We start from the raw sequence: 27,793 nt of genomic DNA on the forward strand, positions 1-27,793 counted from the left end.
CTGTTTACCTCTAGGTAAAATTCCTTGACTTGGTGATCAGTAACAATGACTTCCTAAAGAATCAAAAATGTTATGCTAAATACTATCCTAGTTCAAGCATTAAAATGACAAATGTATTACTTTCTGTTCCATAGGATCATATCTTAGAAGCCAGAAGGGACTTCGGAGATCATCTTGTCTAACCTCTTCATTTTACCTATGAGGAAAACTGATGGGGATGGGATCTGAATCCCTAAAAGGAAAAGACCAAGTCTTTGGGATCTGGACAGATACCTTGACCTGGTAATCAGCAGCAGATCTGGACAGAGTCCAAAGACATGGTCTTTTCCTTTTAGGGGGGTTCAGATCCATCCTCATCATTACTAAGGGTCAGTGAGGAAAAGTGACTAATTCAATATCACACAGGTAGAAAGTGGCAGAGGCCAGATTCAGACCTGGATGAGTCCCAATACAGTATTCTTTCTACTGGCCACACTGAGGCCTGATTACAATATGTCTGGAGAAGTTCCCTTCACTCAGAATGAGCAGATTCTCTAGTTTGAAGACTGGAGTCCAGACTTAGGCATACCTTCTAAGACATGGATTCTTAACCTGAGTTCCACGAACTTATTTGTAAAAATGTTTTTAATAACTATATTTCAATAGAATTGATTTCCTCTGTAATCCTCTGGATTTTATTTTATACATTTAGAAACTTTGTTCTGAGAAGGGGTCCATAGGTTTTGCCAGACCACTACTGGGGTCCAAGTTACAACAAAAGTTATGAACTTTTGTTTTAAGGGAAGAGAGCTCTGGGTTTAAGGTGGAAAAGGTGTGGATGTCAACTGTCTCTCTCTCTCCTGTGGGAAATCTCTGATTCCTCTATGTCCCTACTGCCTCCCATGGCATCTAAGCTAAGACCTCACAGCATGGTGTCTTTGCACAGAAAGTTCAGAGTCTGGATGCTGATAACAGCCACTCTCCATGACTCAGCTTTGACTCAGGCTGAAACTAGACCCAGAATTGTGGTTTCAGAAGAGAATTAGGGAGGGGGATAGAAGAAAAATGTTCCCCTCCCTGATCATGTGTTGTAGCCTGGCAGAATTAAATGGCTTCTCTTGTTCTCAAAAACAAACCAAAGCAAACAAAACACAAACAAAAAGCCTTGAGATAGATTAGGAGGATAAGATTTGGGGATAAGTGGGAGTAGAACTGACTCACTCACAATCATATCAGAACTAACTGGGAGAGGCAGGGATGAGAAGAGGTAGAGTGATAGAGGGGAATGAGTGCTGAATTGGGAATTAGAGCATCTAGGTTTGATTCCCAACTTTTCTACTTTATATACCTGTGTGATCTTGGACAAGTTACTTAGCTTTCCTAAGCCTGTTTCCTCATCTGCAGCATGTATCCCTCATGCCTAGCATAGTGCCTGGCACATGGTAGGTACATAATAAATGCTTGTTGATTGATTTGCTGATGAGGAGGTCAGAGTACATAACCTCTGATTCCCCTTCTAGTTATAAAAATCTGAACTCCTGAGTTAGAAGACCTGATACTCCTTCCTCCCTCCCTCTATCCCACAATTTTCTGTTTTCTCACTAAAAGCTATAACCAACAAAATGGAAAAAAAATGTTTCCACTTCAGAAAGGAATTTTGGTTGCTGACCGGACTCCTACTCTTCTCTGCTATGACACTAGCCAACAGCTGTGACTGAGGACCTGCTGACTTCACATCTTGACGATTTTGCTCCCGAATCTGAAAAGGGAAAGAACAGAGAGCCAGTGGTTAGTTCACCATGGTGGGATGGTAGATCCCTTAGAAGATGCCATTCCTGATACATAATTGGTTTTGGGTAGTGGTTCTGCAGTGTGGTCTAGGGATGTGTGGTCCTTGAAGGCCCTCTAGCTCTTTGTCTCTTATAGTTCCTAACATAATGTATTAGAACCACTTTGCCTGGAATTCTAAGCCCTCCACAATCTGACACCACTTTTTCTTTCCTTCCTTATTTCATATTAGTCTCCTTTATATGCCCTACATTCCACTGAACCTAAGCTATGCTCTTACCTTTCCCCACCCCTAATATGACCTTAATTCTCCTTTTCCCATGCCTTATATATCTTATTCATCTATTAAACCATCAGCTCCAAGAGGGCAGGGACTGTGGACTGTCTAATTTTTTTTGCATAACAAGTACAACTTTCTTTACAGAGTAGATGCCTAATAAATGCTTGTTAAATGCATGGATGAATGAATGTTGTGTTTATTAGATAATATCTATTTTTGTTTTCAAGATAAATTAGTCACTTAATTATGATGAGAAGTATTTTGCAATATTCCTGAACTGAGATTTGAGAAGCAAGATGTCAAGTGGGAACAGGTGGGTAGATTCTCTGTTGGGGGCGGGGTCCTCTGGTCCTAGAAAAGCAGTCTTTTACTCAAACAGTTCAAGAAATACTATTCAAAACTGGAGCTATTGAGATGTGAGGCACAGAGTAAAAAATAAAGACAAGTCATTTATGAAATCATAACATATGCCAATGAAAGAATAAAATGTGTTTTATAGAAATTCAGTTTGCATTCATTTTCTCAGATGCAGCTATCAGACATCTTTACTTCATGAATAATCTATGGCATCACTCAGGCTCATCCTGAAGACCACAACTGTAAGCCCCGAAATAATACCAAGTGAGACATGAACAGAGGAGATAACCAGGCATCATTTTACCTTGTTTCTCATTTCCAGCACTTCCTGGGGGTCCGTATAGAGAGGCACAAATTGGTTTGGATTTTCAATTCGGATTGGCATTCCACTGCTAGACTTCTCCACCTCATCTGCTTTCATCCACTGACCAAATACAACACAGACAAGGTTAGGCAAAAGAATAAGGATGCTCAGAAAGATAGCATTCCATGAAATCTACAATCTGTTTGTCCTTCAGAGATGGTCAGTACTACTGTCTCTCCCTGGGCTTCTTTTTAGGTCTATCACCTCTGGTCTGAGTGATGAAGATGATTGCCTATAGACCCATTTTCAGTGTCATAAGCACATATGAGGTAGCATAGGATACCGTCTAGAGTGCTTGGACTTGGAGTCAGGAAGAGCTGGGTTCAACTCTCCACCTGTGATACCAGCTATGTGACCAAGGGCAAGTTATTTAGCCACAATGAATCTCATCTTTCTCATCTGTAAAATGAGATAATAACACTTGCAGAGCTTTCCGCTACAGGAAATACTGCAACAGGATTGTTGTGGGCCTCAACATTTATAATCGGAAAAGAGCCAACTAATCAGGGAGTCATCACCAGGGGAAAAAGTGACAAGTCAGGGAAGGCATGGAGAGTTCAAGGACAAGAATGAAGAAAGGAAGGCATGGGAGGAAACTCTTTATCCCTGGAACTAATATTAAGACCATTCCATTACTTCTTTACTGATGAACAAATAGTAAAGGAGTGATGGGTCCTATACATTCCAGCCAGCCAGTCAGTCAACAAACATTTATTAAGTGCCTACTATGTGCTTGGCACTGAGATAAGTGCTGGGGATACAAAGGCAAAAGACAGGCACTGCCCTCAAGGAGCTTACAGTCTAATGAGGGAGTACAAACAAGCTATCTACAGGATAAACTGGAGATAATCAGCAGAAAGGAATAGAATTAAGGGGGATCAGGAAAGGCTCATAATAGGAGGTGATATTTTATTTTTTTTTTTACTGCTACTTGAAGGAAGCCAGGGAAGTAGAAGTAGAGATTAGGAGGTAGAGAATTCCAGGCCTGGAACTTCACTTAGGCCAGTGAAAATGCCTGGAGTCAGGAGATGGATTGTCTTATGCAAGGAATATCAGGGAAATTAGTGCCACTGGATTGCAGAGTATATTGGGGAAGGGGTGATACAAGATGTAAGAAGACTGGCCAGTGAGCCAAGTGCCTGAGGAAGCAGTTGGAAGGCAGGATTGCAGGTCCTAACCAGTGACAGAATGACCAGAAAAGGGAAGATGGAAGGAGAATCAGCTTTCAAGGTCCCAAGTTCCTTCAACTGATTGGACGTTGACCCTACTTAAAGTCATGAGTGGAAAAGCAATGGGAGGATGCTTGCTAGCTCCTAGTGTGAGTAGCTGATGGAAAGGTCTGAATCTAAGCACCTGACCTATGCCTCTAGGTCTGAGACAAGCCTATAGCCCAGTTAAAGGCTATCCAGGTCAGAGAGAGGCCATAGGCATAGAGGCTGTACAAAAGCTATTTTTAATTTATTTATTTCACTTCAATGGATATAAGTAAAGTGCTTTTGTGCTCAGCTCCATTATACCCTGTTCACATGTCCATTGAGATCTACTGAAACTCGGAAACAAGGGAAGAGAGCACCGGTGGATGAGTTCTGAGCCAATAAACTAAAGAGATGAATCCATATAGGTCATGGCCTTAGACTAACTGGATGGACACTACTATCCACAAAAGAGGCAAGCTAGGGGACAGATGTGGACAGCTCTTTGATAATGTTAGTGAGCTTGGTATTACCCAAGAGTGTTTGGTACAATCTGATATTGGCTTAAATAATTTCTAGGGCAAGCACGGGACTGCCAGCCTCCAGCCTCATCAATGAAGAGGGTCAGGCACCTGGTCAGCAGTGCTCTTTGTGGTCACACAAGTAAAAACTACCCTCCCTTTTCAACTCTTACTGTTGTTTTGGTCCGAGGGCTGCTTGTGCTCCTCTGGACCTCATCTGCCACATTGACCCGAAGGTATGTGTTGGGACTGTTCAGCCAACGGGTCTTCTCCTTCTGCTGTTTCTGAGCGTGTTGCCTAAGAGTGGAGATGGGGGCTCCATCCTCTTCAAAAACAAAAGCTGTCACAGTGGCTGGGATCTCAACCTCGCTCTTGTGCTTTGCCTTCTCTTGGATAAAAGGGTATCGATAGGTGTAGCCTGTTCGGTAACCCTAAGAAGAAAAAAGTAGGAGTAAATTACCATGGAAAAATTAGGGTTTGAGCAAACACACGTCACCTTGCACCTTCTCCAGCAAATATAATGAGTGCCTAATGTATTGAATATAATTGTGTATAGTCTTCATTCAGTGGGCATATACACACAGCATAGCACTGCTGTGGGTGTGTAATGCTTCCTTACATCCTGCCCCATTGCATCCATCCCTTGAGCAATGCTATCACCCAACCGTATGGAGCCATTGTTACTAGACTACTAGAGGAGTCACTTCACTGGACCTTGTAATTCTACAGCTTGAGAATCTGACAGCTAGTCATTGATATATGACTGTCCCTTTTGAGAACTGATGTTTAGCATTTGAAAATGTCAGAGCTAGTGAAAGATCAATATATGAAACCAAGTCCCAGCATCTGGTACAAGCCGGGTGCCAGGTATATAAGGACACACTGATTATGGGGGTTCTTGGACCATGGGACCGAGGCAATGTCTGTAGAATTCAGATTAAAACCAGGGCTAGAGTGCTGTCAGCATAGAGCGGCTAGGTTGCACAGTAGATAGAGTGCAGCACCTGCAGTCAGGAAATAGTTATTCAATCATTTCAGTAATGTCCAACTTTGCTTGACCCCATGGGGTGTTCTTGGCCATTTCCTTCTCCAGCTTCTTTTACAGATGAGGAAACTGAAGTAAACAGGGTAAAGTGACTTGCCCAGGGTCTGAGGCTGGATTGGAACTCAGGTCTTCCTGACTCTAGGCCCAGCACTCTATCCACTGTGCCACCTACCTGCCCTGTGGAGTCAGGGCCTCAGATCTTGGACAAATTGTTTTACCCTGTTTGCCTCAATTTCTTCATCTGTAAAATAAGCTGGAGAAGGAAATTGCAAATCACTTCAATATCTTTGCCAAGAAAACCCCAAATGGCTCATGAAGAGTCAGACACAACTGAAAATGACTACATAACAAAAACTATCAACATATGCAAAAACTAATGGTGCGTGATTTTATCAGGTGGGCTTTGATAGCTACAATGAGCCTATTATGGAACTAATACAGTGATTTAATATATGTCAGATTTTAAAATTTATTTCTAAAATCAGGACATGATTTAAAAAAAAAACTAAGATGTGATTGTGTTTGCCTTTCTTTTAGGATGATATCAAGTCAATTCAATAAACACTAAACACATACTATGTGCCAGCCACTGTATTAAATACTGTCATTTTGTCGCTTATATTATTATTGTGGCCATGAATTTTAAAAACATAATTTCTGTATGTTTAGTTATCCCATAGTGTTTTTTTGTGCAGATTTCCATAAATCTAATTGTCTGGCTAAAGTTATTATGATGCTCACAATTGCTTTAACAAACTTTAATTGAATAAAGTAAATGTATTTTACTCCAGCTTCCCAAAGAGTTGTTTGTGGCTTGAGAATGAATTTGGAAACCAGACCCTACTTGTAGTCCCTGCTTGAAACAGGTTGTCTATACAGGCCTAAAGGACAAAATACAAGTTTTTTATTTTGGCATTCTAGATATTCCAAAACCTGGCTCCAACCTGCCTTTCTAGTCTTACCTTTCTTTATAAAATCCCCCTTTTAAGCCATTCTATACAAGGTGTTTCTTGATCTTGCCTTGTCTTTTTCTACAAACATGAATTCCCACAGTTTATTCCATATACTTGGGATGTACTCCACCTTTGAAAACCTCTTCCTTCAAAGCTCAGATCAAGTGCCTTTATTTATTTATGTATTTATTTGTGTACATGCCATATTAGAATGTAAACTTTTTAAGGGCAGGAACTACATCATTTTTCATCTGCGTATCTGATAGAGCCTTGTAAGTAAAAGATGTTTAATCCAAGTTTGTTGAATTAAGTAGAATTATTATTATTGGCTGTATCTTACAGCTACTATTTGGTTTGCAAGACTGTTCTAAATCACAAGATAACTGTGGAAATCAGAGCACCTGGGTTTGAATACTACATCTGCTACTTAGCATTCAAGGCTGGGAATGGGATGCTAGCAAGAGGAGCCACGGTGTCACCAAGGTTAAAGGGAGCATGTTGCCGCTCATAGCTACCAGTTCTTCTTTAGACCCATAAAAAACATTGGCATGTACTGTCTATGGTAGTATTAGAGTAGGGTGAAAGGGTGGGAAGAAACTAGCCCTCAAGTGCCTGAAAAGAAACTTGAGATGTATCTTATGTTTACAAAAGAAATTAGGGTACATACAAGGTGAGGAGTTTCTTTATAGAATTAGTTTATGTAAAGTAGGGTGAGAAAAATAGGGCAGGAGGGAGGGGAAGACAAAAGGGATGGCTAGACCTAGCTCTATTAAACTGGGAGCCCTGAATAATGACGTAAGGGAGTCTGGATGCTAGCACCCCATCCTATACAACAAGTATTGGGGGCCGTGATGAGAAGAAGCCTAGTCAGATTCTGATCATACAGTAGAGTGGAAACGCCATTTTTTTTTAGTTCACTGTAGTTTCTGCAGTGGTGGGAAGAGCTCTGGGTAAACAAAAGGGCATAGAGCACAGGGTATAAATGACAGTGAGTGACTGTCTGTGACATGTATTACCTCTATGACCTGGGAAAGTCATTTTACTCCTCCAGGCTTCAGTTTCCTCATCTGTTAAATAAGGGATCTGACTAGATGTTCTCTATGGTTCTTTCCTGACCTAAATCCTATGATTCTGTGACTTCCTTTGTTGATTTCTACACAGGGCTATTTAAGATTTTATCCAATCTTCTTAATTAGCCAGTGATTTCCTACTCTCCATACCTTCATTTTCACTGGATGATCTCTCTTCTAGCCCACGACATTTAATGTGGGCTCCCTTGTCTACCTTCATGATGATATAAAGAGATTGGGAGTCAGAAGGCATGAATTCTAAAAATCTGACTATGATGGCTGAAACCAGGAGGCCACTAGAAACTAGAAGGAAGAAAATTGAGAATCAAGGGAGGTAGGTCCACTGGGAATAAGTAGTTCTTGGTCAGGAAGATCCAGTCAATTGGTCCAGATGAGCTTCAACTCTAATGCCCTCTGAATTGCAAATTGCAAATTAGTTTCATGGTTTGCTCAGAAGTAGCAGAAGGGTAATCATTAAACAAGCATGAACACAAAGGGAATTCAGCCAATCACATGGTGAGAGTGAAGAATAAAAGATAAATAGTTAATTTAGTGCTTTGCTGGTACACATTAGGGTGCCTATCATAAAGAAAGGCTTACAACCCTGTGGGTAGGTTTCATATGGAGGACCAATGGAAGAAATAAGGACAAGAATTGGACAGAACAAGAAGGCATGGAGAGGTTTCAATAGTACCAATGGAGACAATATCCACATCAACAAAATCCATGGAGCTATGGAAGTATTGAAACATAAGTTAGTGGGGTCCAGACTAATGAAGTCTTCTATATTCTTAGCAATGCCAGTGTTGCCCTATGTAAGCAAGTCTTGGTGCCTTGGCTGGCAAAGGCCTATGGAAGAAGTGGCTCTGGCCACGGACTAACCAGATTATCCAGCATCCTCATGAGAGCCTCAAACTCATGCTCCCCCAGCCGACTCTTCTGCATGGGTCCAAAAGTGCTCCCAGCCCATCGCACTGACCCCACCTCATGGGGCCGATGCTTTTCTCGCTCCAGCAGGATGAGGTTCTCGGACCCTCCAGCACTGGACAGAGCAGACACCTAGAACAAAGGGAAAACAAAAATAAGTATGTTGGGGATAAATAATAAGATCTATCTTGGCACTTAAAAGTTTACATAGCGCTTTCTCTACAACAAGCCTGTGGGGTTAAAAATAGTGCAAGTATTTTAACCCCATTTTACAGGTGAGAAAACTAAGGCTCAGAGAATTTAATTGCCTTGCCTATAGTCATCCAGAGAATAAGTTTTAGAAATGGAATTTGAACCTAGGCATCCTGATTTCTGGTCCAGCATTCTTTTTAAGAAGTGTCTGGGGCTCAAGCAACCTTCCTGAGCCACCTGACTTTTTCCCTTTTCCATATGTAAATTTGGAATAAAACAAGATAATCACATTGTCAGAGCCAAATTACAAATTACTAAATATTTATTAAGGGACTAGCAGCATCTCCCAGGGCCCTGGTCCTGCTTCTAGCCCATCCCCCACAACCATTATCCAAGGGAGAAACTCTTGTGAGGAAAGGGTCAGTCAACCAAACCGTGTAATATCTCTGAGGCAGAAAAGCCAGCTTGACTGAAACAGCAAGGCTCCCTAAGTCAAGTTAACATGTTGACAAGCATTTATTAAGTGCCTACTATGTGCAGCCATTGTCTTAGGGATACAAAGAAAGGCAAAAATAGTCCCTGCCTTCAAGGAATTCACAGTCTAATTGGGGAGAAAAATTGCAAACAACCACATACAAACAAAACAGACAGACAGACAGACACACCACACACACACACACACACACACACACTGGAGTAATTTGCCATTTCCTTCTTCAGCTTATTCTACAGATGAGGAAACTGAGGCAAATAGGGTTAAGTGACTTGCCCAGGGTCACACAGCTGGTAAATGTCTGAAGCCACATTTGAACTTGGGTCTTCCAGGCCCAGCGTTCTCTCCATCGCACCACCTACAGGCCCTATAATTCTGTGCTTATATAGCTCCAATTGTTGGCAGTTTTTCCTTGCATCATTTCAATGTGTCTCTTCTATTTCTATCCTTTGATCCTGCTGCCTTCCGGGACCAAACATTACAAATCTAATTTATTTTATAGGATACACTTTATATACTTAAAGACAGCTATCTTGCCCTGCCAACACTAAAGTCAGGATATAGGATATTTCTTTCATAGTTCTAGGGCCTATTCTTTGGATAAGATGCTGATCCAAGGGGAAATGCCACTTTCACTTGAACAACTTGTTTCTATAGCCTATAAAATATAATCATAGAATTATAGCATTGTAGTATTGCAGAATTTAAAGCTGGAAATGTATCTAGTCTAAACTCTCACCCATTGGACATTTTCCCTTCTTAATGTCTCTGGCAGCGGCCATTCTGACTTAAACAAAGTCAGAATTCTGTCTCTGTTGAATTTCCAGGCTGGGGCCTTCATCCTTTACCAGGTAACCCAATTATATGTGTGGGGAGGATTAAAGCCTAAGAGTTTTGTTGTTGGCCACCTATACATCATTAAAGCAAGAACTGGAAATAAAGCATTAAGGTGCCTCATAGTGGCTCCACTTTGTCCTTTTTAAAAAAATTACTTCTTGATCCCTTTATTTGCATGAAAACAAATATCTTGATACATTAAAAAGTAATTTGCAAGGATTGCAAATTTTTCATCTGAGGCTCAAAGTCCAGAAGGCTTTGGCCACATATCCACAGCAAAGGCAGGAATTTTAGTGGGGGAGGTTGTAGTGGGAAAGGATGCTTCGCAGAAGCTACGTCTGCCTTTTTGTGGTTGTTGTTCTTGTCTTCCCTTGCTGTTTGCCTGGGAGATCCAATGGAGATTGGAAGGCTAAGGAAAATTGTGGTGCCTTCCACCCACACAGTCCTTTGTGGTTTGTTGGAAGGTTGCTCCTGAAATGTTTGAAGGGGATATGAGTTGGCAATCAGAAATTAAATGAGTTATAAAGACTTGCTACTTCAAGACTAGCTGGAGAAAGTAGATTTAAGGACAATTTAAACACCTAAGGACTCTAATTAGCAGTCTGCATTTCTGTAGAGCTTGGTCACTGGAGGCAAGACTATGCGAGCTGTCATAGCCCTTTCCATTTGGAGTCCTAACCCAAGACTGTATTTTGAAGAAGATGCCTTTCTTATTAAAAGAGCGGAAACAGGTTCAGCAATCGAAGTTAAAAGAGAGACAATAAATATGACTTCTCTTATGGGGAAGGAGTGGCACCTCAGATGGGGACTCCCATTGAGGGACAGAGGTGTGACTGAGCCGCCTCTGGCTCAAGAGAACAGATTACGAAAAGTTCAGTGTGAGCAGTTTTTGGCAAAAGCTGTAAATCAGTACTTAACTATCCTAGATTTAAGGAAGTGATGGAGAAAATTTTAATAATGCAGATTAAACCTCAAAGTATGTTTGTGAGAGCCAGATGTTAAACATACCAGCATACCACTGGTTGAGTAGGTGGGAGTAGCAAGAAGAATTTGAGGAGAGAGGAAGAGAGGAGAGAAAAGGGGTAGAGAGGAGATGGGAGAGAACAAAAGGGAAAGACGTGAGAAAGAGAGAGGAGAGAGGAAGACAGAGACTGTGGCAGAGACAAAGACAGAAAGAACAGCATTGTACAGTCACAAGGAGATGTAACACCCAGTGGGGTGTAGGCTGAGCATAAAGCAGTAACTAGGAGTGAACAGGCCCAGCAGGAGCAATGAGACATGACCAGAAGACACTCATGCTCTTGCAGTGTCATAGGCATGAACTATCCCTCCAAGTATCCTCCTTGGCCATATATGTTCCCCTCCATACATGTGCCAAGACCATGTTCTTTGTATGTGCACTCCATACACATTCCCTAGGGTAGTCCAGTCTTCCTGTATGGTTCCTGTATTTGTGACAAGACTATCCCGATTTTATGGAGGAAATATTTTATTTCTAATTTTCTTATTGTGCTATATCATTAAATGTCTTTGCTTTTATAAACTGTGTCCCCTCTGGCTAACCAGTAAAAATAAACACATTTGGCAGAGAAATATGAACTGTGGTTTTGAGTGGATTAAAGATTTAGAATTGGAAGAGACTTTAGAGATTGTCTAATCGAACTTGCTTATTTCACAAATAAGGAAACCAGGGCCCAGAGAGATTACGTGATTTGCCCAAAGATCATACAGGTCATGCATGACAAAACCAGCATCTGAACCCAGGTGTCCTGACTCCAAATCCAGCATTCTTTCCATTATATTGCTCACTGAATGTGGACCCATGGAGCACTTTTTTTCTGGCAGAAAGGGGCACAGGGGATTGCCCCAAGTGTTACATATTTTATAGAAACTGAATGGGGATGTTCAGATTACTTAGCAAGTCAGAGTGAAAACCGCGTTCTAGACACTCTGCTTGCTAGACTTGGGCTTTCTCAACCCAGCCTTTGCAAACAGTGTTTTTATTTCCTGAGTATCAATTGCTAGTCTTGTGTTATTAGCTTCCCTGAGTGCCTGAAACAAAATGCCAGAGATTGAGTCATTAGCTGAGTCAACGAGAAGCTAGTTCATAGACTCCCACAGTCAAGAGTACTAGAATCTTAGCATTAGAAGAGCCCTTATGTTCATCGAGTTCAACTTCAACGCAATTGAGAAATTGTCTTAATGGTATCCCTGACTGACGGTCATCTACCTCTCCTTGAACATTCTAGTAATGGAGACCTCACTGCCTCATGAATTGGCTTATTTGTGCTCATTTATAGCCAAATCAAAATGAGTCAAAATTCACTCCCTTATAAATTTTACCTTTTGCTCCTATTTTCACCCTTTGGAGCTCCATAAAATGTGGCCAGTTCTTCCTCATCCATTTGATAACCTTTGGAATTTTTGAAGACAACGATTAGGAATCCTTTATGGATATTATTACTGTGCACAAAGACTTAAGTAATAGAGTCTTGGACATGTTGGTTGAAATCATCCAGTTGATTACAGACCTAGCATTGTCAGTGGTCATTATGGGGCCTTTTTTTTTTTTTGCCAAACACTCACTCCCTTGCTTTTGGACAGTTGAAATACCAGAAATTTAACAGAAATGCCCCTGGGCCATGTGGAAGAGATTGGGCTGGGGTTCTTCCCCTGCAAGCATACCCATAGGTCTGGCTCAAGAGATGATTGTTAAATTTTCAGAGTGAGCATTTACTTACTCTGAATTGTCAAATGCTACTAATTAGGGCTTGGTTTATTGTTTTGTTGATTGATTAGACTTAAAAAAGTAATGGAGAAAATGTTAATAATGGAGATTAAACATAAAATTGGGTTCGACATACATTTTCCCTCCCTCCCCAGGGCCTCAGCTAAACATTTATTACCCTTGCCTACAGGTATTACTTGGTGATTTAGAGTATGCAGAAAGAAGCCACCTGGCAGAGTAGTGCCTTGCCTATTAATCAGTAATCAATTAAGCACAAACTACATGCCAGGCACTACACCAGGTACAGTAGGGCATACAAATACAAAGCCCAAGACATGCAATGATCAGTTGGAGATTGAATGGCGAATGAAGCAGCTGACAAAAGCCCCCTTCTCTATGAACAGCTCACCCAGCTAAGAGTGCTCTCTCTCCTCTCAGATCACAGAATCTCAGAGTTAGAAGGAAATCCAAAGGCAATCTAGTTCAGTCCCTCTGCTGTGTGAACAGGTGATCGGCTCGACTCTACTCCAAGGGCTGTGGTGACAGGGACCTCACAATCTCCAGAGGCAGCCCATTCCATCTTGGGAATAGCTCTCATTTAGTTCTAAGGAGGATTTTCCTTACATGAAACCCAAATCTGCTTCTACAGCTATTACCCAGTACTCCTTGTCCTTTCCCCCAGGGCCAAGCATGTAAGTCTTAATTCTTCAGACAGTTATTGTGTTTCCTCTAACACTTCTCATCTTGCTAACTTTTCCTTCTTTTCTTTGTTCCTTACTTCTTTTCTTCCTTTCCTCCTTCCTTCTTTCTTTCCTTCTTTCCTCCCTCTTCCCCTTCCTTCCTTCCTTCCTTTCCCCTTCCTTCATTTCTTTCTTCCTTCCTTCCCTCCCTCATTCCACCCACTTCAATATTTGTGACCATGTCTTTCCCCCACTATTAGATTAGAAACTTCTTGAGAGCAAAGACTATATCATATTTTCCTTTGTATTACTGGCAAGGATCACATAGAGCACACCCTAGATAGATAGATAGATAGTTATACACATATATACATATGTATGTATACATACACATATATTTTGTATTTTTTATACATATGTACATCTATATATTAATGAATGAGGAAAATTAGAACTGCCCACACTTTTGCAGTGCCACTGCTCTCCTCACTCTCTGGACCCTCCTGGGTCTGGGTGGCAGATGGAGGTGAGGACTGCCTGTGTTTCTCTCTGCCTGCCTGCAGATGGCTCAGGAAGCTGCCAGCCACTGTTGGGGGATGACCCACTTTCTTTTAGCCCCGGGCTGATCTAAAGCAAGGAGACAGGCCCTCAGGAGAAATGATAAGTGATGTTCTGATAACCTCAAGCCACTGCAACTGATGGTAACAGGGTTGGCGTGTTTCATATGGTCACGGAGGCAGAGAGCTGGGACCACTGCCGGAGCCCGTGTTGCCTAGTTCTGTTATGCCAAAAGTGCTGAACCGTGGATGTCAAATGATACTCAGAGTGCACGGTAATCTCACTGTTAACTTCGCATATTTTAAAACCAGCACAGTGTGGTGGAAACAGTGCTGGGCTGGGAGTCAGAAATCTTAAGTTTGGATTCTGGGCTCTGCCGGCTCCCTGGACTCAGTTTTCTCATCTGTAAAATGGAGATAACAATAATTGTACCCTCTTCCTCGTAGGGTTTTTGGGAGGATGTTGTTTTGTAAATTATAAAGTACTATATAAAGTTATTATTATTGTTGTTGTTATTGTTAAATAATTGGTACATTGGCTTTCAATGTCAAAATGAATAGTAATCCCTTTAATCTAGATTTTACTCTTTTCCTTTCCCTAGTTCCGTTCCTTTCTCCCTAATACAACAACAACAACGACAATAATAATAAAGGTTTGATGCTTCGGCATGGAACGACTGGTTTATATAGTGCTTTATAGTTCACAAAAGAATGTTCTTCCAAGAATTTTATCTCCTTAGACCTAATATAGCCCTGTGTACCTCTCTAATGCATTTGTCATGGGGCATTATAATTATTTGTGTTTGTATCCTTTACCCTCTACTAAATAGGAAACTGCATGAGGACAGGGCCTTTTTCTTATCTAAATGTTGCATCTCCCTAGGATCTAATTCAGTGATGAGTGCACAGTAAGCACTTAATAGTGTATCGAATTAATTTATTTTAACAATTCCTGTAGGCATTTCCCCAATATTTTTATGTACTTAGTGCCGCCATTTTTAATATGCCAGTTCCACTAATGGATTATTTATTGCAATAGCTCAGGGCAACAAGCATTTGAACCAGGAAAATGGAAGAGCAATGCAAATTTTCGTCCAGCAGAGAGAGCATTGCCTGCATTTGAAGAGGCCAGAGTATGAAGGATTTGATTTCTGACTTGAACTGCTATATCGGAACCTACCAGGAGAGGGCAATAGGCCATTAGAACGCCTTCTGACAAAGAGCTCAAAAAATTATCACTAAAGACAGACTCAGACCATCACCTTCCCCAATCACTTGTCCATGTTTTAACCCACTTTGTGCTAATCCCTTCTCATTCATACACAGACACTCCTTCACGGGGATATTCTCTCCTTCTCCCTTCCTCCCCACCTCCCTTGTTTCTCTCTCCCTCCTTCCCTCTCTCTTCCCCCTCTCTCCCTCCCTCCTTCCCTCTCTCTTCCCCCTCTCTCCCTCCCTCCTTCCCTCTCTCTTCCCTCTTTCTCCCTCCCTCCTCTCCCTTTCCTTTCCCTTCCCCCTTCCCCCCTTTTCTCCTGTAAGCTATTAGTCCTTTCCATTGTCTTCTTCTCCAGCTCCACTCTAAGGACTTTTCTGGTCTTCCTGGTCTGCCCTTCTGGATTAATTGCTCTCATCCTTCCCTCACGTGCCTAGGCCTCCCCATCTCAGCGCCCCACAAGTGCTCCAGGATGACCCTGCTGCCTTTCCCTTGCTCCTGGACTTTCCCCCCCTAGTCTATACTATGGTGGCCTAGATGGAGTAATAGACATGAAGGTAGAAGATCTGGGCGGGTTACACAATGATAACAATAATTCACATTTATATAAAACTTTAAGGTTTATAAAGCACATATGGAGCCTCATTTTCCTCATCTTTTAAATGGAGCATGTTGTAAAGAATATACTTTGTAACATGCAAAGTAGTACATAAATATGAACTATCACAACATGCTGATAGCTAGCTAATTTGATCAAGGAAACCAAGTTAATGTGATAATAGCAGAAGTCAGATAAAATGACTAATTCTATTGCCTTATTGACTTTTTGTCCTCTCAGAATTATAGAACCTAGGAACCTTAAGGTTCATTTTATCCAACCTCTTCATTTGATAGTCGAGAAAGCTGAGGGCAAGACAAAATGACATGCCCAGTGTCACAGGATCTGAACCTGGTCTTTTTAGTCATATGGGGCAGCTAGGTGATACAGTGGATAGAGCACCATGCCTGGAATCACAAAGATCTGAGTTCAAATCCCGCCTCCGACACGGAATAAGCCAGGTGACCCTGGGTGACTCATTTATATTTGCCTCAGTTCCTCGTCTGTAAAGTGGGGACACATTGGAGAAGGAAATGGCAAACCACTCCAGTCTCTTTGCCAAGAACACCCCATGGACAAAAGTGTCTCTACGTTATGGTTCAGCCAAACTGTACTCCTTGCTGTTCCTTGGATAACATACCCCATTTCCTATCTCTGTGCCCTCGTCTTGTTTCTTCTTCATATCCTCCCTTACCTCCTTTGTAGAAACCCTCATTTCTGTCAGGACTCAGCTCAAATACTACATTCCACATGGAGCCTTTCCTGGGCAGCTAGGTGACACATGGATAATATATTGGGCTTGGAGTCAGAAAGACTTGAGTTCGAATCCAGCTTCAGACACTGACTAGCTGTGTGACCCTGAATAAGTCATTTGGCCTCAGTTTGCCTCAGTTTCCCCAACTGCAAAATGAGGCTAGAGTAGCACCTACCTTGCAATGTTGGTGTGAGGATCAAATGAGATAAGATTTGTAACACACTTAGCACAGTGCCTGACACATATCTGGCCCTATATAAACACTTATTATTCTCTTCTCCCTCTTGCTTTGATTCCCCCAACTTTTAGTTCCTTCCCTCTCTAAACTATCTTTTATTTATTTTGTATATACTCTGAATATATTTACATGTCTATATATACGGTATGCATACTGTCTCCTCTGATAGACCACAAGCTCCTTGAGGGGAGGGATGGTGTCATTTTTGTCCTTGTACTCCCAGTACCTAGCACAGCTCCTGGTACAAAGTACTCAATATGTGTTGCTGACCGACTGATTGATACATACTAGACATCCTCCCACATAGCACATGAATATGGAGCCAATCCCTCCATTTGTTTTGTCTCCCAGCAGTGACTCTAAGTATGGGAGCTTCTGGTCTTGGCAGGACAGGACCCATCACAACCCACTCCCAGGGCCCACTTCTGAGGGCTGTTCATTTACCTGTATCTCACAAGCTGCCTGTAGGTGGAAGATCTTATAAAATGCTTCCTCAACAGTGTCACCCAGAGCAACCACGCCATGATTTCTTAGCACCAGGATCTGCAGAAGATTATATATACAGTTAGAACTACAAATTCCCCAAAAGTCATTGTGAGAAAAAAAACCAAAATCTTACTTAAAAAATTTTTATCGGCTTCTCTCCTTTCGCACTGCAAGGCCTCAAATAGCCCTTGTTTGTTTGTTTCCGATCTATCTTAGCCCACAGCCCTTTTATCAACAATAAGGCTCCCTAAAAAAATCCTAAAATGTAACAAAAACCAAAATGTCTAGTAAACCATGGTTTCTTGTTTCAGGTTTCTCTGGGCAGTGCCTGAGGCTTTGGACTTTGTGAGTCTTCTGGTTTTAAAAACAAATTTTTGGGGGGAAATTGCATATTTTATAATAGAAAGATCACCAAATGAGGACCTGTGTTCCAGTCCTTGGTCTGCCATTAACTAGCTATGCAACCCATGGTCAAGTCTCTTAAGCTCTTTGGGACTCAGTTTTTTTCTTCTGTAAAATGGGGGTGGGGAAGAGTGATGGAATAGATGATCGCTAAGCTCTATGAATCAAAATGGTTATATGCGTTGTCAATGTTGATACTGGCAGCCTGAAACTCTGTTTGCTCAATATAGATTAATATGGACTATGCATTGGAGCAGCAAAGGAATCAAGGTTCCAGGAAGAATGTCTAGGACAGACAAGAGTGAAAAAGGAAAATCAGAGATGGACCTGTTTCAAGAACATGACTCTTTTCCAAGGTTCCTTTCCCTTCCTACCCTACCATTCTCCAAATTTTTCTTGCATGGTTTTCTTAAAGTGCTTAGTAGAAAGGGCACTGAATTTGGAATCTGATGATTTGAATTTGATTCTCAGATCTCATACTTAGTAGCTGTATGACCTTGGAAAAGTTGCCTTAGTTTCTTCATCTGTAAAATGAAGGGTTGGTGTAGCTGATCTCTGAGGTCCTTTCTGGCTTTAAGCGATATGATGTCCAAGAGACCTTCCAGCTCTAAATCTTGACCCTAATTTTGTGAATCCATGTAAGCATTGACATCAGCCTAGAACCTCTGTCAGTTCTAATGGTGTGTCTATGCACCTGGGCCGAGCTGAAGCACATGCCTTCATTTTCCCCTTCTGGCAAGAGTCTGCCTTTCTCCTCCTTGATGTCTTTCAAAGAGTTGGTGCCTTCCGACCTTCAAAGGCTATTGCACATAATTATGAATGCTCCCTTCTCGCAAAATCTCAGAGCATTCATTGATGTTAGAATTTCACCCCACTTTATAATATTCAATCTACATTCAAACAGACTGTTGCTCAGTACAGATTTAAAACAAATTATAAGTTGACATTTATATTAATTATAAAGTGTTGACATTTATAAAGTTCACAAAACATACTTTTTCCACAACTGTCCAAACAACCAGACCACTGGCCCAACCTACTGAGTTTTTAGCTGCCTCTCTGGCAGTTTGTGGACCTGTGGGAATTAGTATATAAATTCTCCAGTCCACTTAAAGTCCGTCATCTTTGCTACATAACCTGCCTAGTATATCTCCTGCTTTGATAAACTTCCCTCAATATGCCTATGACCCGGGACCTCCCTGGAGTGCTTCCTCTGTCATGAGATCAGGCAGAGACTGCACATCACTCTATCATATAATGGGGTAGATCATAATCTCCTCTTTTTCTCCACTGTCATCAACATTCCAATGTATTGCTCAGTGAGGGCAGCACTGAGGGATTGAATATTTCTGCTCAGATGTTCATTGAAATCTTGTGGCTGGCATATGTGACTAAAATTGAGCCAAATTGCTTTGTATCTTCTCGTCTATTCTCCATACAGGCTGCTTATAGATTAGGAAACTGACACCTAGGGAGTTAAAGTGATTTGTTTAAGGTAACACAGGAAGTAAACATCAGAGACAGGATTTGAACCCAAGTCCTGTTACTCCATAGTAAATGTTCTTGCCATTGTACTAAGCTAACTCTTTTCTCTTACTTCTCAACTCAAATAACTTGTGAAGAACATGTAAAGCTTATAGATTTGTGAAAAGAAAGTGATGTAGGTGATAATTGCTATTTTCTGGGTCATCTTCCTCTCCCCCCAAAAAAACCAAGACACACCTCTCTCAGATTCTTCTGTACTGGCACCATTTGACCTGGCTTCTGACTCAAAAAGCCTAGGATGCTGAGCCATATTATTAAGTATAAATAAATATGCAAAACCTCTATTATGGAGCCATTATCTTTGTAACATTCAAGTATTTGAAGAACTGTTATGTAGAAGAGATAGATTTTTTTTTTCTGTTTGGCCCAGAGGACAAAACTAGGAACAATGAATGAAAGGCACAAAGAGGAAATTGGCTCAATATCTTGAGTCAACTAGGTAGTGCAGTAGATAGAGCATTGAATCTGGATTTAGGAGTACCTGAGTTCGAATTTGTCCTCAGACACTTACTAGCTATGTGATCTTGGATAAGTCACTTAATCTCTATTTACTTCAGTTTCCTATCTGTAAAATAAGGAAGGGGCATCAAGGTGGTACAGTGCATAGAGCACTGGGCTTGGAATCAGGAAGATTCATCTTCACGAGTTCAAATCTAGCTTCAGACACTGACTAGCTGTGTTACCCTGGGCAAGTCACTTAACTCTGTTTGCCTCAGTTTTCTCATCTGTAAAATGAAGTGGAGAAGGAAACTGGCAAACCAGTATCTTTGTCAAGAAAACCCCAAAATGGAGTCATGAATAGTCAAGCAGCTGAAAAACAACTAAACAACAACAAAATAAGGGTAATAATAGCATAACAACAACAGCTCAAGGTTGTTGTGAGGATAAAATGAGATAAAAGTTTGTAAAATATTTTGCAAATCTTTATAGTATTTTAGTACTATAAAATGCTAGCTACCATTATCAATATGATTATTGATCATTACCATAATATACAGAATGTCTTAATGTCTGAAGGTGATCTAGAAATGAAATTGTCTGCCTTGGGCTATAAGATTTAGAATTGGAAGAGATCTTAAACCAAAGAAGAGACTTGATCAAGGTCACACCAACAGTAAGTAGAGTCACACTGGTGAGATAATGAGCTTCCTGTCACAGGATATGTTCATGCAGAGACTGTATAGCCTCTTGTCAAAGATTTTGTAGAGAGGGGTATTCATCCATCTGGCATGGAATTGGACCAGCTAGCCCTTAAGGTTCCATGACTCCACGATCCCTCAAAGAACAATTTGTATTATCGTCAGTTTACTGATAGGCAAGCTAAGGGAAAGCAAGTTGTCCAATGAGGCTATTCTTGATTTCCAGCATAGGACTCTCTCCCCACTAAGCTTACCATCTCCCCACTTAATACCACCCTTAAAGTACAATTGTAACTACAACACTAGTCTGTGACAAGGCCCACACCAGAGCCTTCTGCCTGTAGCCCCAAACCAAACCTTGCAGGTGGGTCCAAGGCACTTCTGCAGATTGATCCGATCAGCTTCCTCTTCCATTTCTCCATTGAAGTCATAGTATACCATGTCCCCCACCAGCAGTGCATCATGGGAGATGGGTAGGAGGCCCCACTTCATGGCTGACACCTTTAGTGAGACAATAAGAAACGCCACCATCCTGTGTGCTATCATTTTTGCCATTTTCCCTTGCTTCTGACCCAAAGGGTTAGAACTAGTGTGAAGAACCAGGGCCTGGAGAATATCAAGGTGTCTCAAGGTGTATAAGTGACAGTGGATAGAGCCATTGAGGTCCACAGTGTTAGGACTGGCTTACAGGACAGACATGGTAAAACTAAGATGTCTAAGAAGCTCCATTATTAGTGGCATAGCCTTTATATATTTGTGTGTATATGTATATATAACATGCACATTATAAATGCTTCAAGACATAAGACTAATACCCATATTATAACCTCCCTATGTTACAATGAAAATGAGGGGCTATACATTACAGGAAACATGAAGATAAGTTATAACAGCATCCTTCTTTTTGGCCTTCTCTTAATTTTCCTTACTTTTCTCCCTTTCCTTCTTTCTTTTCTTCCCTCCCTTCTCTTTCTTTTCTTTCCCTCTCTCCTCTCCTTCCTTCCTCCCTTTCCTCCTTTCTTCCCTTCCTTTCATTCTCTACCTCCTTTCCTCCTTCCTTCCTTCCCTCCAATTTTTCTATGTTCTGTGCATGTTTCACATAATAAAAACTCATTAATTTTCAGTATTAAACCCAGAAGTTTAAATTTTGTTACCATAAGCTTTGCTGGAGGGAGCATCAGACCAAAAAGAGCCACTTGGACCCAGAAGGCTCATAGCCTGACATAAAGTTAAATGAGGAGAGGGTGATGGACACTTGCCATTAATATGAATTACCCCCACCGTGGTCTAGGTCCCATTCACAGCAGCTAGGAGACCTTATATGGCTGGTCTTGGGGAGGATTCTTTTTCTAAGAGATAAAAGGCCTCATTCCTCACCCCCAGAACTGAGTTCTGATAAGCACAGATAGCATATCTTTATTGGGTGAAAGCACACTGGTTGAGGAGGGGAAATTCCTGTCCTTTTGACAGCTTTAATTTCACTTCCTCACTTCAGAGAAGGTGCTGTCGACTCCAGAGTATACCTCTTCCCCTCCCTTCTTTTCTTCTCTCCCATCTTTTTCATTCTAATCCCAAAACAGTGCATGGAAAGGTGGGTATAGTCAAGATTCCACTACCTTCTATTGAAAACTAGATTCTTCCCCTTTATTAGATAGTAACTGGATTCAAGCCAATCTAATCCAATGAATTTTGTAAAAACTAGTGAACATATTCTATATTCAGGCTTACAGTTCTGCCTATCGCTCACCCTAGTTATGTGACCCTAAGGAATTCACTTAACTTCTCAGTGCTCTAGGCCACTTTCTAAGACTATAAATAAATTGTGGAGAAGGTGATGGATGACCTTCACTGGTAGAGAAAATTCCCCCACTAGGAGCTCCCTGTACCAATGAAATCGCAAATCCAATTCCTACCGTTAGTCCATATAGAAGGCATTACGCTAGGTGCTAGGGGTACACAGAAAAACTAAACAAAACAATCTCTGCCCTCAAGCAGTTTACACTCTACCAGAAGGATGGACAGGATAATGCCAAAGTGTCAGATTTGTATGATTGGCACAAGGGTGCTACTAATATATAAATGTAAGTTTATGGTCCTGGAGCATAGGCAAGATGATTGTCAGCTCCTCAAGGGCAGTAATTTTGCCATTTAATTCAAAGACGCATACTGTTGGCATTTGACAAATGTTTATTGATCCACTGATTGATTTTTGTCATGGTTGGAGAGGGGCAAGAAACCATTGCCATCCCTTATTTTCTCTGCACCCTGGAGATCAATTTAGGGAATGGGAATCCATATCAGACTGTAAGTTCTGTGAGAGCAAACATTGTTTGTTAGCCTTTCCTTATGTCCCAAGCACTTAGCACAATGTCTGGCATATAGCAGGGGCTTAATAAATATTTGTCTCACTGACACACTTTGGGAATTCTGTTTGTTCCTGAACTGACAGACCTTAGCCTGGGCACTGAAAATAAGGCTACTGGCCAAGGATCATGAATGATCCCAAAGATCATAGCACATGCTGAGGGAATGGAACCACAGTCTGGCTGGCTCGGTTTCTTTGGCAAACAAAGTATTGGGAAATCTCTGTGGGGTCTCCAGTCCAGATGGTAATGGCCAGTAGTATTTTAAAGGATGAACTTGTGACTTAATGGGACAAATTAGACTGCTGGCCTCAGGGAAAGAACTATCGAGTAAGGATGTGATGATTGGTAGACAGACTATCTTGGGGCTAGAGGAAGACTGGTGAACCACTTACTGCTGCTGTGGCCGGGGTATGCAGGTGGATGATGCACCTCACGTCAGGCCTGGCTGCGTAAATGGCTGAATGCAGACTGAAGCCTGTGGGATCCACTGGGAAGCTGCTGCTGCCTTTCTCTACCACTTCACCGAGGATATTCACTTTGATCTGAGGAACAGGGCAAAGCAGAGAAGGGTCACTGACAGCAAGGAAGATACATGTGCACACGTGTAACTCCTGCAACCACATATACATGTTCAAACACGCGCACACACACACACACACACACACACACACACTACACCTCTACCCTGGATTAGGTAGATTAGGTAGATTGCCAATTACCCTTGGCAATTTATCTTTCCTCATCAGTACCTTTAATTCAGGGTTTGCCAACATTTGCTAATTTGATGAATTCTTGTCCTGTTTCAATGTCTCATAATTGTGAGGAGGTGATCCTGATTTCTTAAAAACTCTTTCAGGGCGTGGATAGAGCACTGGCCCTGGAGTCAGGAGGACCAGTCTTCATCTGGTGCTGGGGCCAACATGAGTTATCATCTAATGTCCAACCTTTTGATGACGAGCATCTCCACACTTAGCTAGACTAGTCCTCAGATGGACCTGAGTTCAAATCCGGATTGACACTTACCAGCTGTGTGACCCTGGGCAAGTCACTTAACACCATTGCCTAGCTAAAAAAAAAAAACAAAACCCAAAAAACAATATAACTCTTCCAGGGGAGGGAGACTTTGGCAGGTCTTACTAACATGGAAAGGGTTCCAGCAGGGGCTGAGCAACAGAGCATGTGTCTGCCACTGGAGTGCAATGGCCTGTTATCTCCTATCTTCATCCCTTTGCATTGACTGTCTCCCATGCGTGTAATATGCTTCCTCCTTATCACCTCGTAGAATCTCTCATTTTCTTTAAAATTCAGAGCAAGCAACCACCTTCTACACGAAGCCTTTCCTGATCTGCTCCAAGTATGGTACCATTCTTCCCTATCTTATATCTACTTTGGTAGATTTTCTTTGGTACATATTGCTTTAGGGATACATTGTCTCCCTTGATGGGAGTAGGGCCTGTCTCCTTTCTTTTGTTTTCATAACTCCAGTTCCTGGTATACAGTAGACACTTAATAAATGCTCATTGTCATCTGAGGACTAGTCTAGCTAAGTGTGGAGATGCTCATCATCAAAAGGTTGGACATTAGATGATAACTCATGTTGGCCCCAGCACCAGATGAAGACTGGTCCTGTTAAAATGTGGAGGGGCTGAAATCTGCATTGGTGGAAGGATATGTACAGAGGCAAAATCACAAAACCTAAGAATGTAAGGCATGTTGATTTGACTGCCCTCTTGTGTTTCTATGTTGTAATATCATTTGAGGTCTTTGAATATATATATATATATATATATATATATATATATATATGTATGTATGTATGTATGTATGTTTTTTATTTCCCACTCCACATAGTTGTGAGGAAAGTACTCTGTAAACCTTAAAACATTATAGATGGAAGATGGTACCAAGTTCCATGGTGGACCAAGTCCTTTCTTTGGTATTAGATCCTGTTCTTTTGGAAATGACATTTCCCAGAATTCTATATGAGTATGCCTAAAAGGATGATGTCACCTGAGTTAGTGTTGTATGGTTAAAAAAAACAGTGAATTTGGAAGTAGAGGACCTGAGTTCAAATACTGCCTCTGTCGCTGATTTCTTGTATGGCTTTGTGAAAATCATTTAACCTTTCTAGACGTTAGTTTCACATTTGTAAAATAAGAGAGACAGATGGCCTCTAAGATCTCTTCTACCTCCAAATTGGTCATTTTGTGATCTTAAATTGTTGAAGAAGTTGGAAGTGAGAAGCACAAAAACTGAAACAGGAGAAGGAGGAATGGAAGGAAATGTCCATAAAGGTAAATGGCTGTCCCTATGCTACACCGATCCCTGTTTCCTGCTAAGACTGAAATTCTGAGCATGGATGCCACAGCAATATAGCAGTCCAAGGAGACATCTCTGTTCCTGTCAAGTGGGAATTTGGACTTAATAAAATCCAAATTTTCTTTTAGAGTCCAGTATTTCTTTGGCAACCTTTAGAGACTGTTCAGTCTGGACAAAGAAGCAGCATTACAGAATCTTGATTAACCTGACTGTTCAGTGGCAAGAGGTGACCATCACCCAGACAGTGAAACAGAGTGCCCTTTGTGTTCACGTGATAAACGAGTTTGTTAATTCATGGCTTCTGCTTTTCTAAAGTGGGCACGTGGCTGATAACTATGGTGTTGGATTAAGACTGGGCTGCACTCAAAGGTTTTTATCTCTGGGGGTTGGAGGGTAGTTTAGTTTGGACTACAGATGTTGAGAATGCATTTTCCAGTTTGGTCTGGAATAGGGAAAGACTTCAGTTAGGGAGACCAACCATGGATTCAATTATCATGTCTATGTAGATGACTCATAGATCAATTTGTCCAATCCTAAACTTTTTCCTGACCTCCAGTCTTGTATTTGTAACTGCCTATTGGACATGTCAACTTGGATATCCTGTAAACATCTTAAGCTCAACACATCCAAAGCTCATTATCTTTTTAACCAAACCTTCCTTCCTACTAATTTTCCTGTTACTGTTGAGGGCACCACCAAACTCCAGTCACCTGGGCTCACAAACTAGAAGTCACCCTGAGCTCCTCACTCTGTCTCACTCCCTGTATCAAATCAGTTATCAAGTTCTGTCATTTCTACCTTTGTAACATCTTTGATGTAGATTTGTCCCCTTCTCTTCTCTGACAACACTACTACCTTCATCACCTCACCTCTATACTATTGTTATTAGGCTGCTGGTTGGTTTCCCTGACTCAAAAGTAACATAATCAACTGATTGGAGTCTCTCTCTACTCCAATCTATCCTCCATTTAGTTGTCAAATTGATTTTTCTAAAACACAGGTGTGACTATGTTGCTGCTCTATTCAGTAAACTCCAGTGGCTCCCTATTATTTCCAGGATCAAATATAAAGTCCTCTGCTTGGCTTTCAAAGCCTTTCATAACCTGGCTCCTCCCTATCTTTCCAGTCTTCTTATACCTTACTCCCCTCTACATCCTCTGTGATTGAGTGACATAGACCTCCTTGTTGCTCTTCTCACAACACACTCCATCTCTTAACACAAATGTTTTCACTGTCTATCCCCTATGCCTAGAATACTCTCTCTCTTTATCTCCACCTATTGCCTTCCACGACTTCCTTCAAGTCTCATTTAAAATTCCACCTTCTATAAGAAGCCTTTTCCAGTCCTCATCAATCTTAGTGCCTTCCCAATATGACTATCCCTAATTTATCCTGTATATATTTTGCTTGTATATAGTTGTTTCCATGTTATCTCCACCATTAGATTGTGAGCTCCTTGAGAGCAGGGACTCTTTTTTGCCTTTTTTTTTTTTTTTGTAACTCCAGTGCTTAACACAGTGCCTTGGGCATAGCAAGCACTTGATAAATGTTTCTTGTTTTTGTTAGGTAGAAGATAATGACTAAAAATTATATTTGAAGGAATTAGAATAAAATTTTTCTTTAAAGATATTCATAGATCTTCTGTTTTTAAAAACAACATATTTGCCAAACATAGTAATATACTCTTGTAATCTTTCCTACTGGAGTGTGCTGAGACTGATAGATTGCTTGAGCTCAGGAGTTCTGAGCTACAACAGGGCTAAAGTTAAATCCAATGTCCACTAAATATGGCACCAATGTGATGAGTCTCTGGGAGTGGGGTGAACTTGACAGACTAAGGAGGGGTTAAACTGGTCCAGGTTGGGAATGGAGCAGGTTAAAACTTCTATACTGATCCACAGTGGGATTAGGCCCATGAGTCATTGCTGCACTTCCAGCCTAGGGGAGATGGGGAGATGCAGTCTCAAAAATACCCCAAACAAAGCAAAGCAACACGAAACTCAAAACAAAACTCTAAAACAAACAACAACAAAACCAGACTTTAATTAGTGGATTTTAAGACTTAGTGGATTTTAAGAATCAAAATTTTTTATTGGTTTTCTTAATATGGAACACTTGCTGATTTCAGAGTTTGCCTCTATCTCCTGAAAATTACACTGGGTCTAAAAAGCTGAGCAAATCACATGGGTAGCCAAGGGAAGGATAGAGAGAGACCCTGATGTTTGGGAAAGTGACACAGATTCTAATTGTTTCTGGTGGGCAGCTGTATGAGCTCCATATTTGTTGTTAGAAGGCCTGGGTTTGAATCCTAGCTCTGTCACTTAGTAGCTGTGAGGCCTTGGACAAGTTCCCTGGGCTTTCTCTACTTCATTTTCCTCATCTGCAAAATAAGGGGTTAGTCTAGATGATCTCCAGCTACAAATCCTATGAAGTGGTAAGTGTTTACAGCAAATTACCATTTTTACAAAATTCCATTTTCCTAGAACTCTGCAGGAAACTTAGAAGTTTAAAAGTCAATATATGCAGGAGGTTAAATGTTAGGACATTTGCAAAATTCTCAGTATCTCTCTGAAGAAGCCAAGGTAAAGTTATTAGAAAAAAATACAATGGTAAGTCAATTATCTAATCCACTAGGAACAAAGCTCTTTTATAACAAAGTTGGCCATGTTAAATTGATTGAACTTGATTAGTTTCAGTAATCAAGTGTAGCTTTCCAACTCTGTATTGGATAACAACAATGTTCTTGTTAGGCTGTCTGTGAATGAAACC

General features: G+C 41.1%; 1 protein-coding gene across 4 annotated transcripts in view; it reads right to left on the minus strand.

The window, feature by feature from the left end:
• ADD2 (adducin 2) overlaps positions 1–27,793 on the minus strand; it is a 166,639-nt gene that overhangs the window by 26,041 nt on the left and 112,805 nt on the right. For all 4 annotated transcript variants that reach the window (XM_020985313.2, XM_020985312.2, XM_020985314.2 and 1 more), the window contains 7 exons: positions 23,098–23,247; positions 20,697–20,840; positions 17,212–17,310; positions 8,433–8,609; positions 4,656–4,913; positions 2,709–2,828; positions 1,649–1,738 (listed from right to left, as the gene is read on the minus strand). In XM_020985313.2, coding sequence (XP_020840972.1) covers positions 1,649–1,738; positions 2,709–2,828; positions 4,656–4,913; positions 8,433–8,609; positions 17,212–17,310; positions 20,697–20,840; positions 23,098–23,247 — 1,038 coding nt within the window. The remainder of the gene's footprint in view (positions 1–1,648; positions 1,739–2,708; positions 2,829–4,655; positions 4,914–8,432; positions 8,610–17,211; positions 17,311–20,696; positions 20,841–23,097; positions 23,248–27,793) is intronic.

The sequence above is a fragment of the Phascolarctos cinereus genome, unplaced genomic scaffold (assembly GCF_003287225.1).
Source record: "Phascolarctos cinereus isolate Bilbo 61053 unplaced genomic scaffold, phaCin_HiC Scaffold_2;HRSCAF=192, whole genome shotgun sequence".
Classification (NCBI taxonomy): Eukaryota; Metazoa; Chordata; class Mammalia; order Diprotodontia; family Phascolarctidae; genus Phascolarctos; species Phascolarctos cinereus.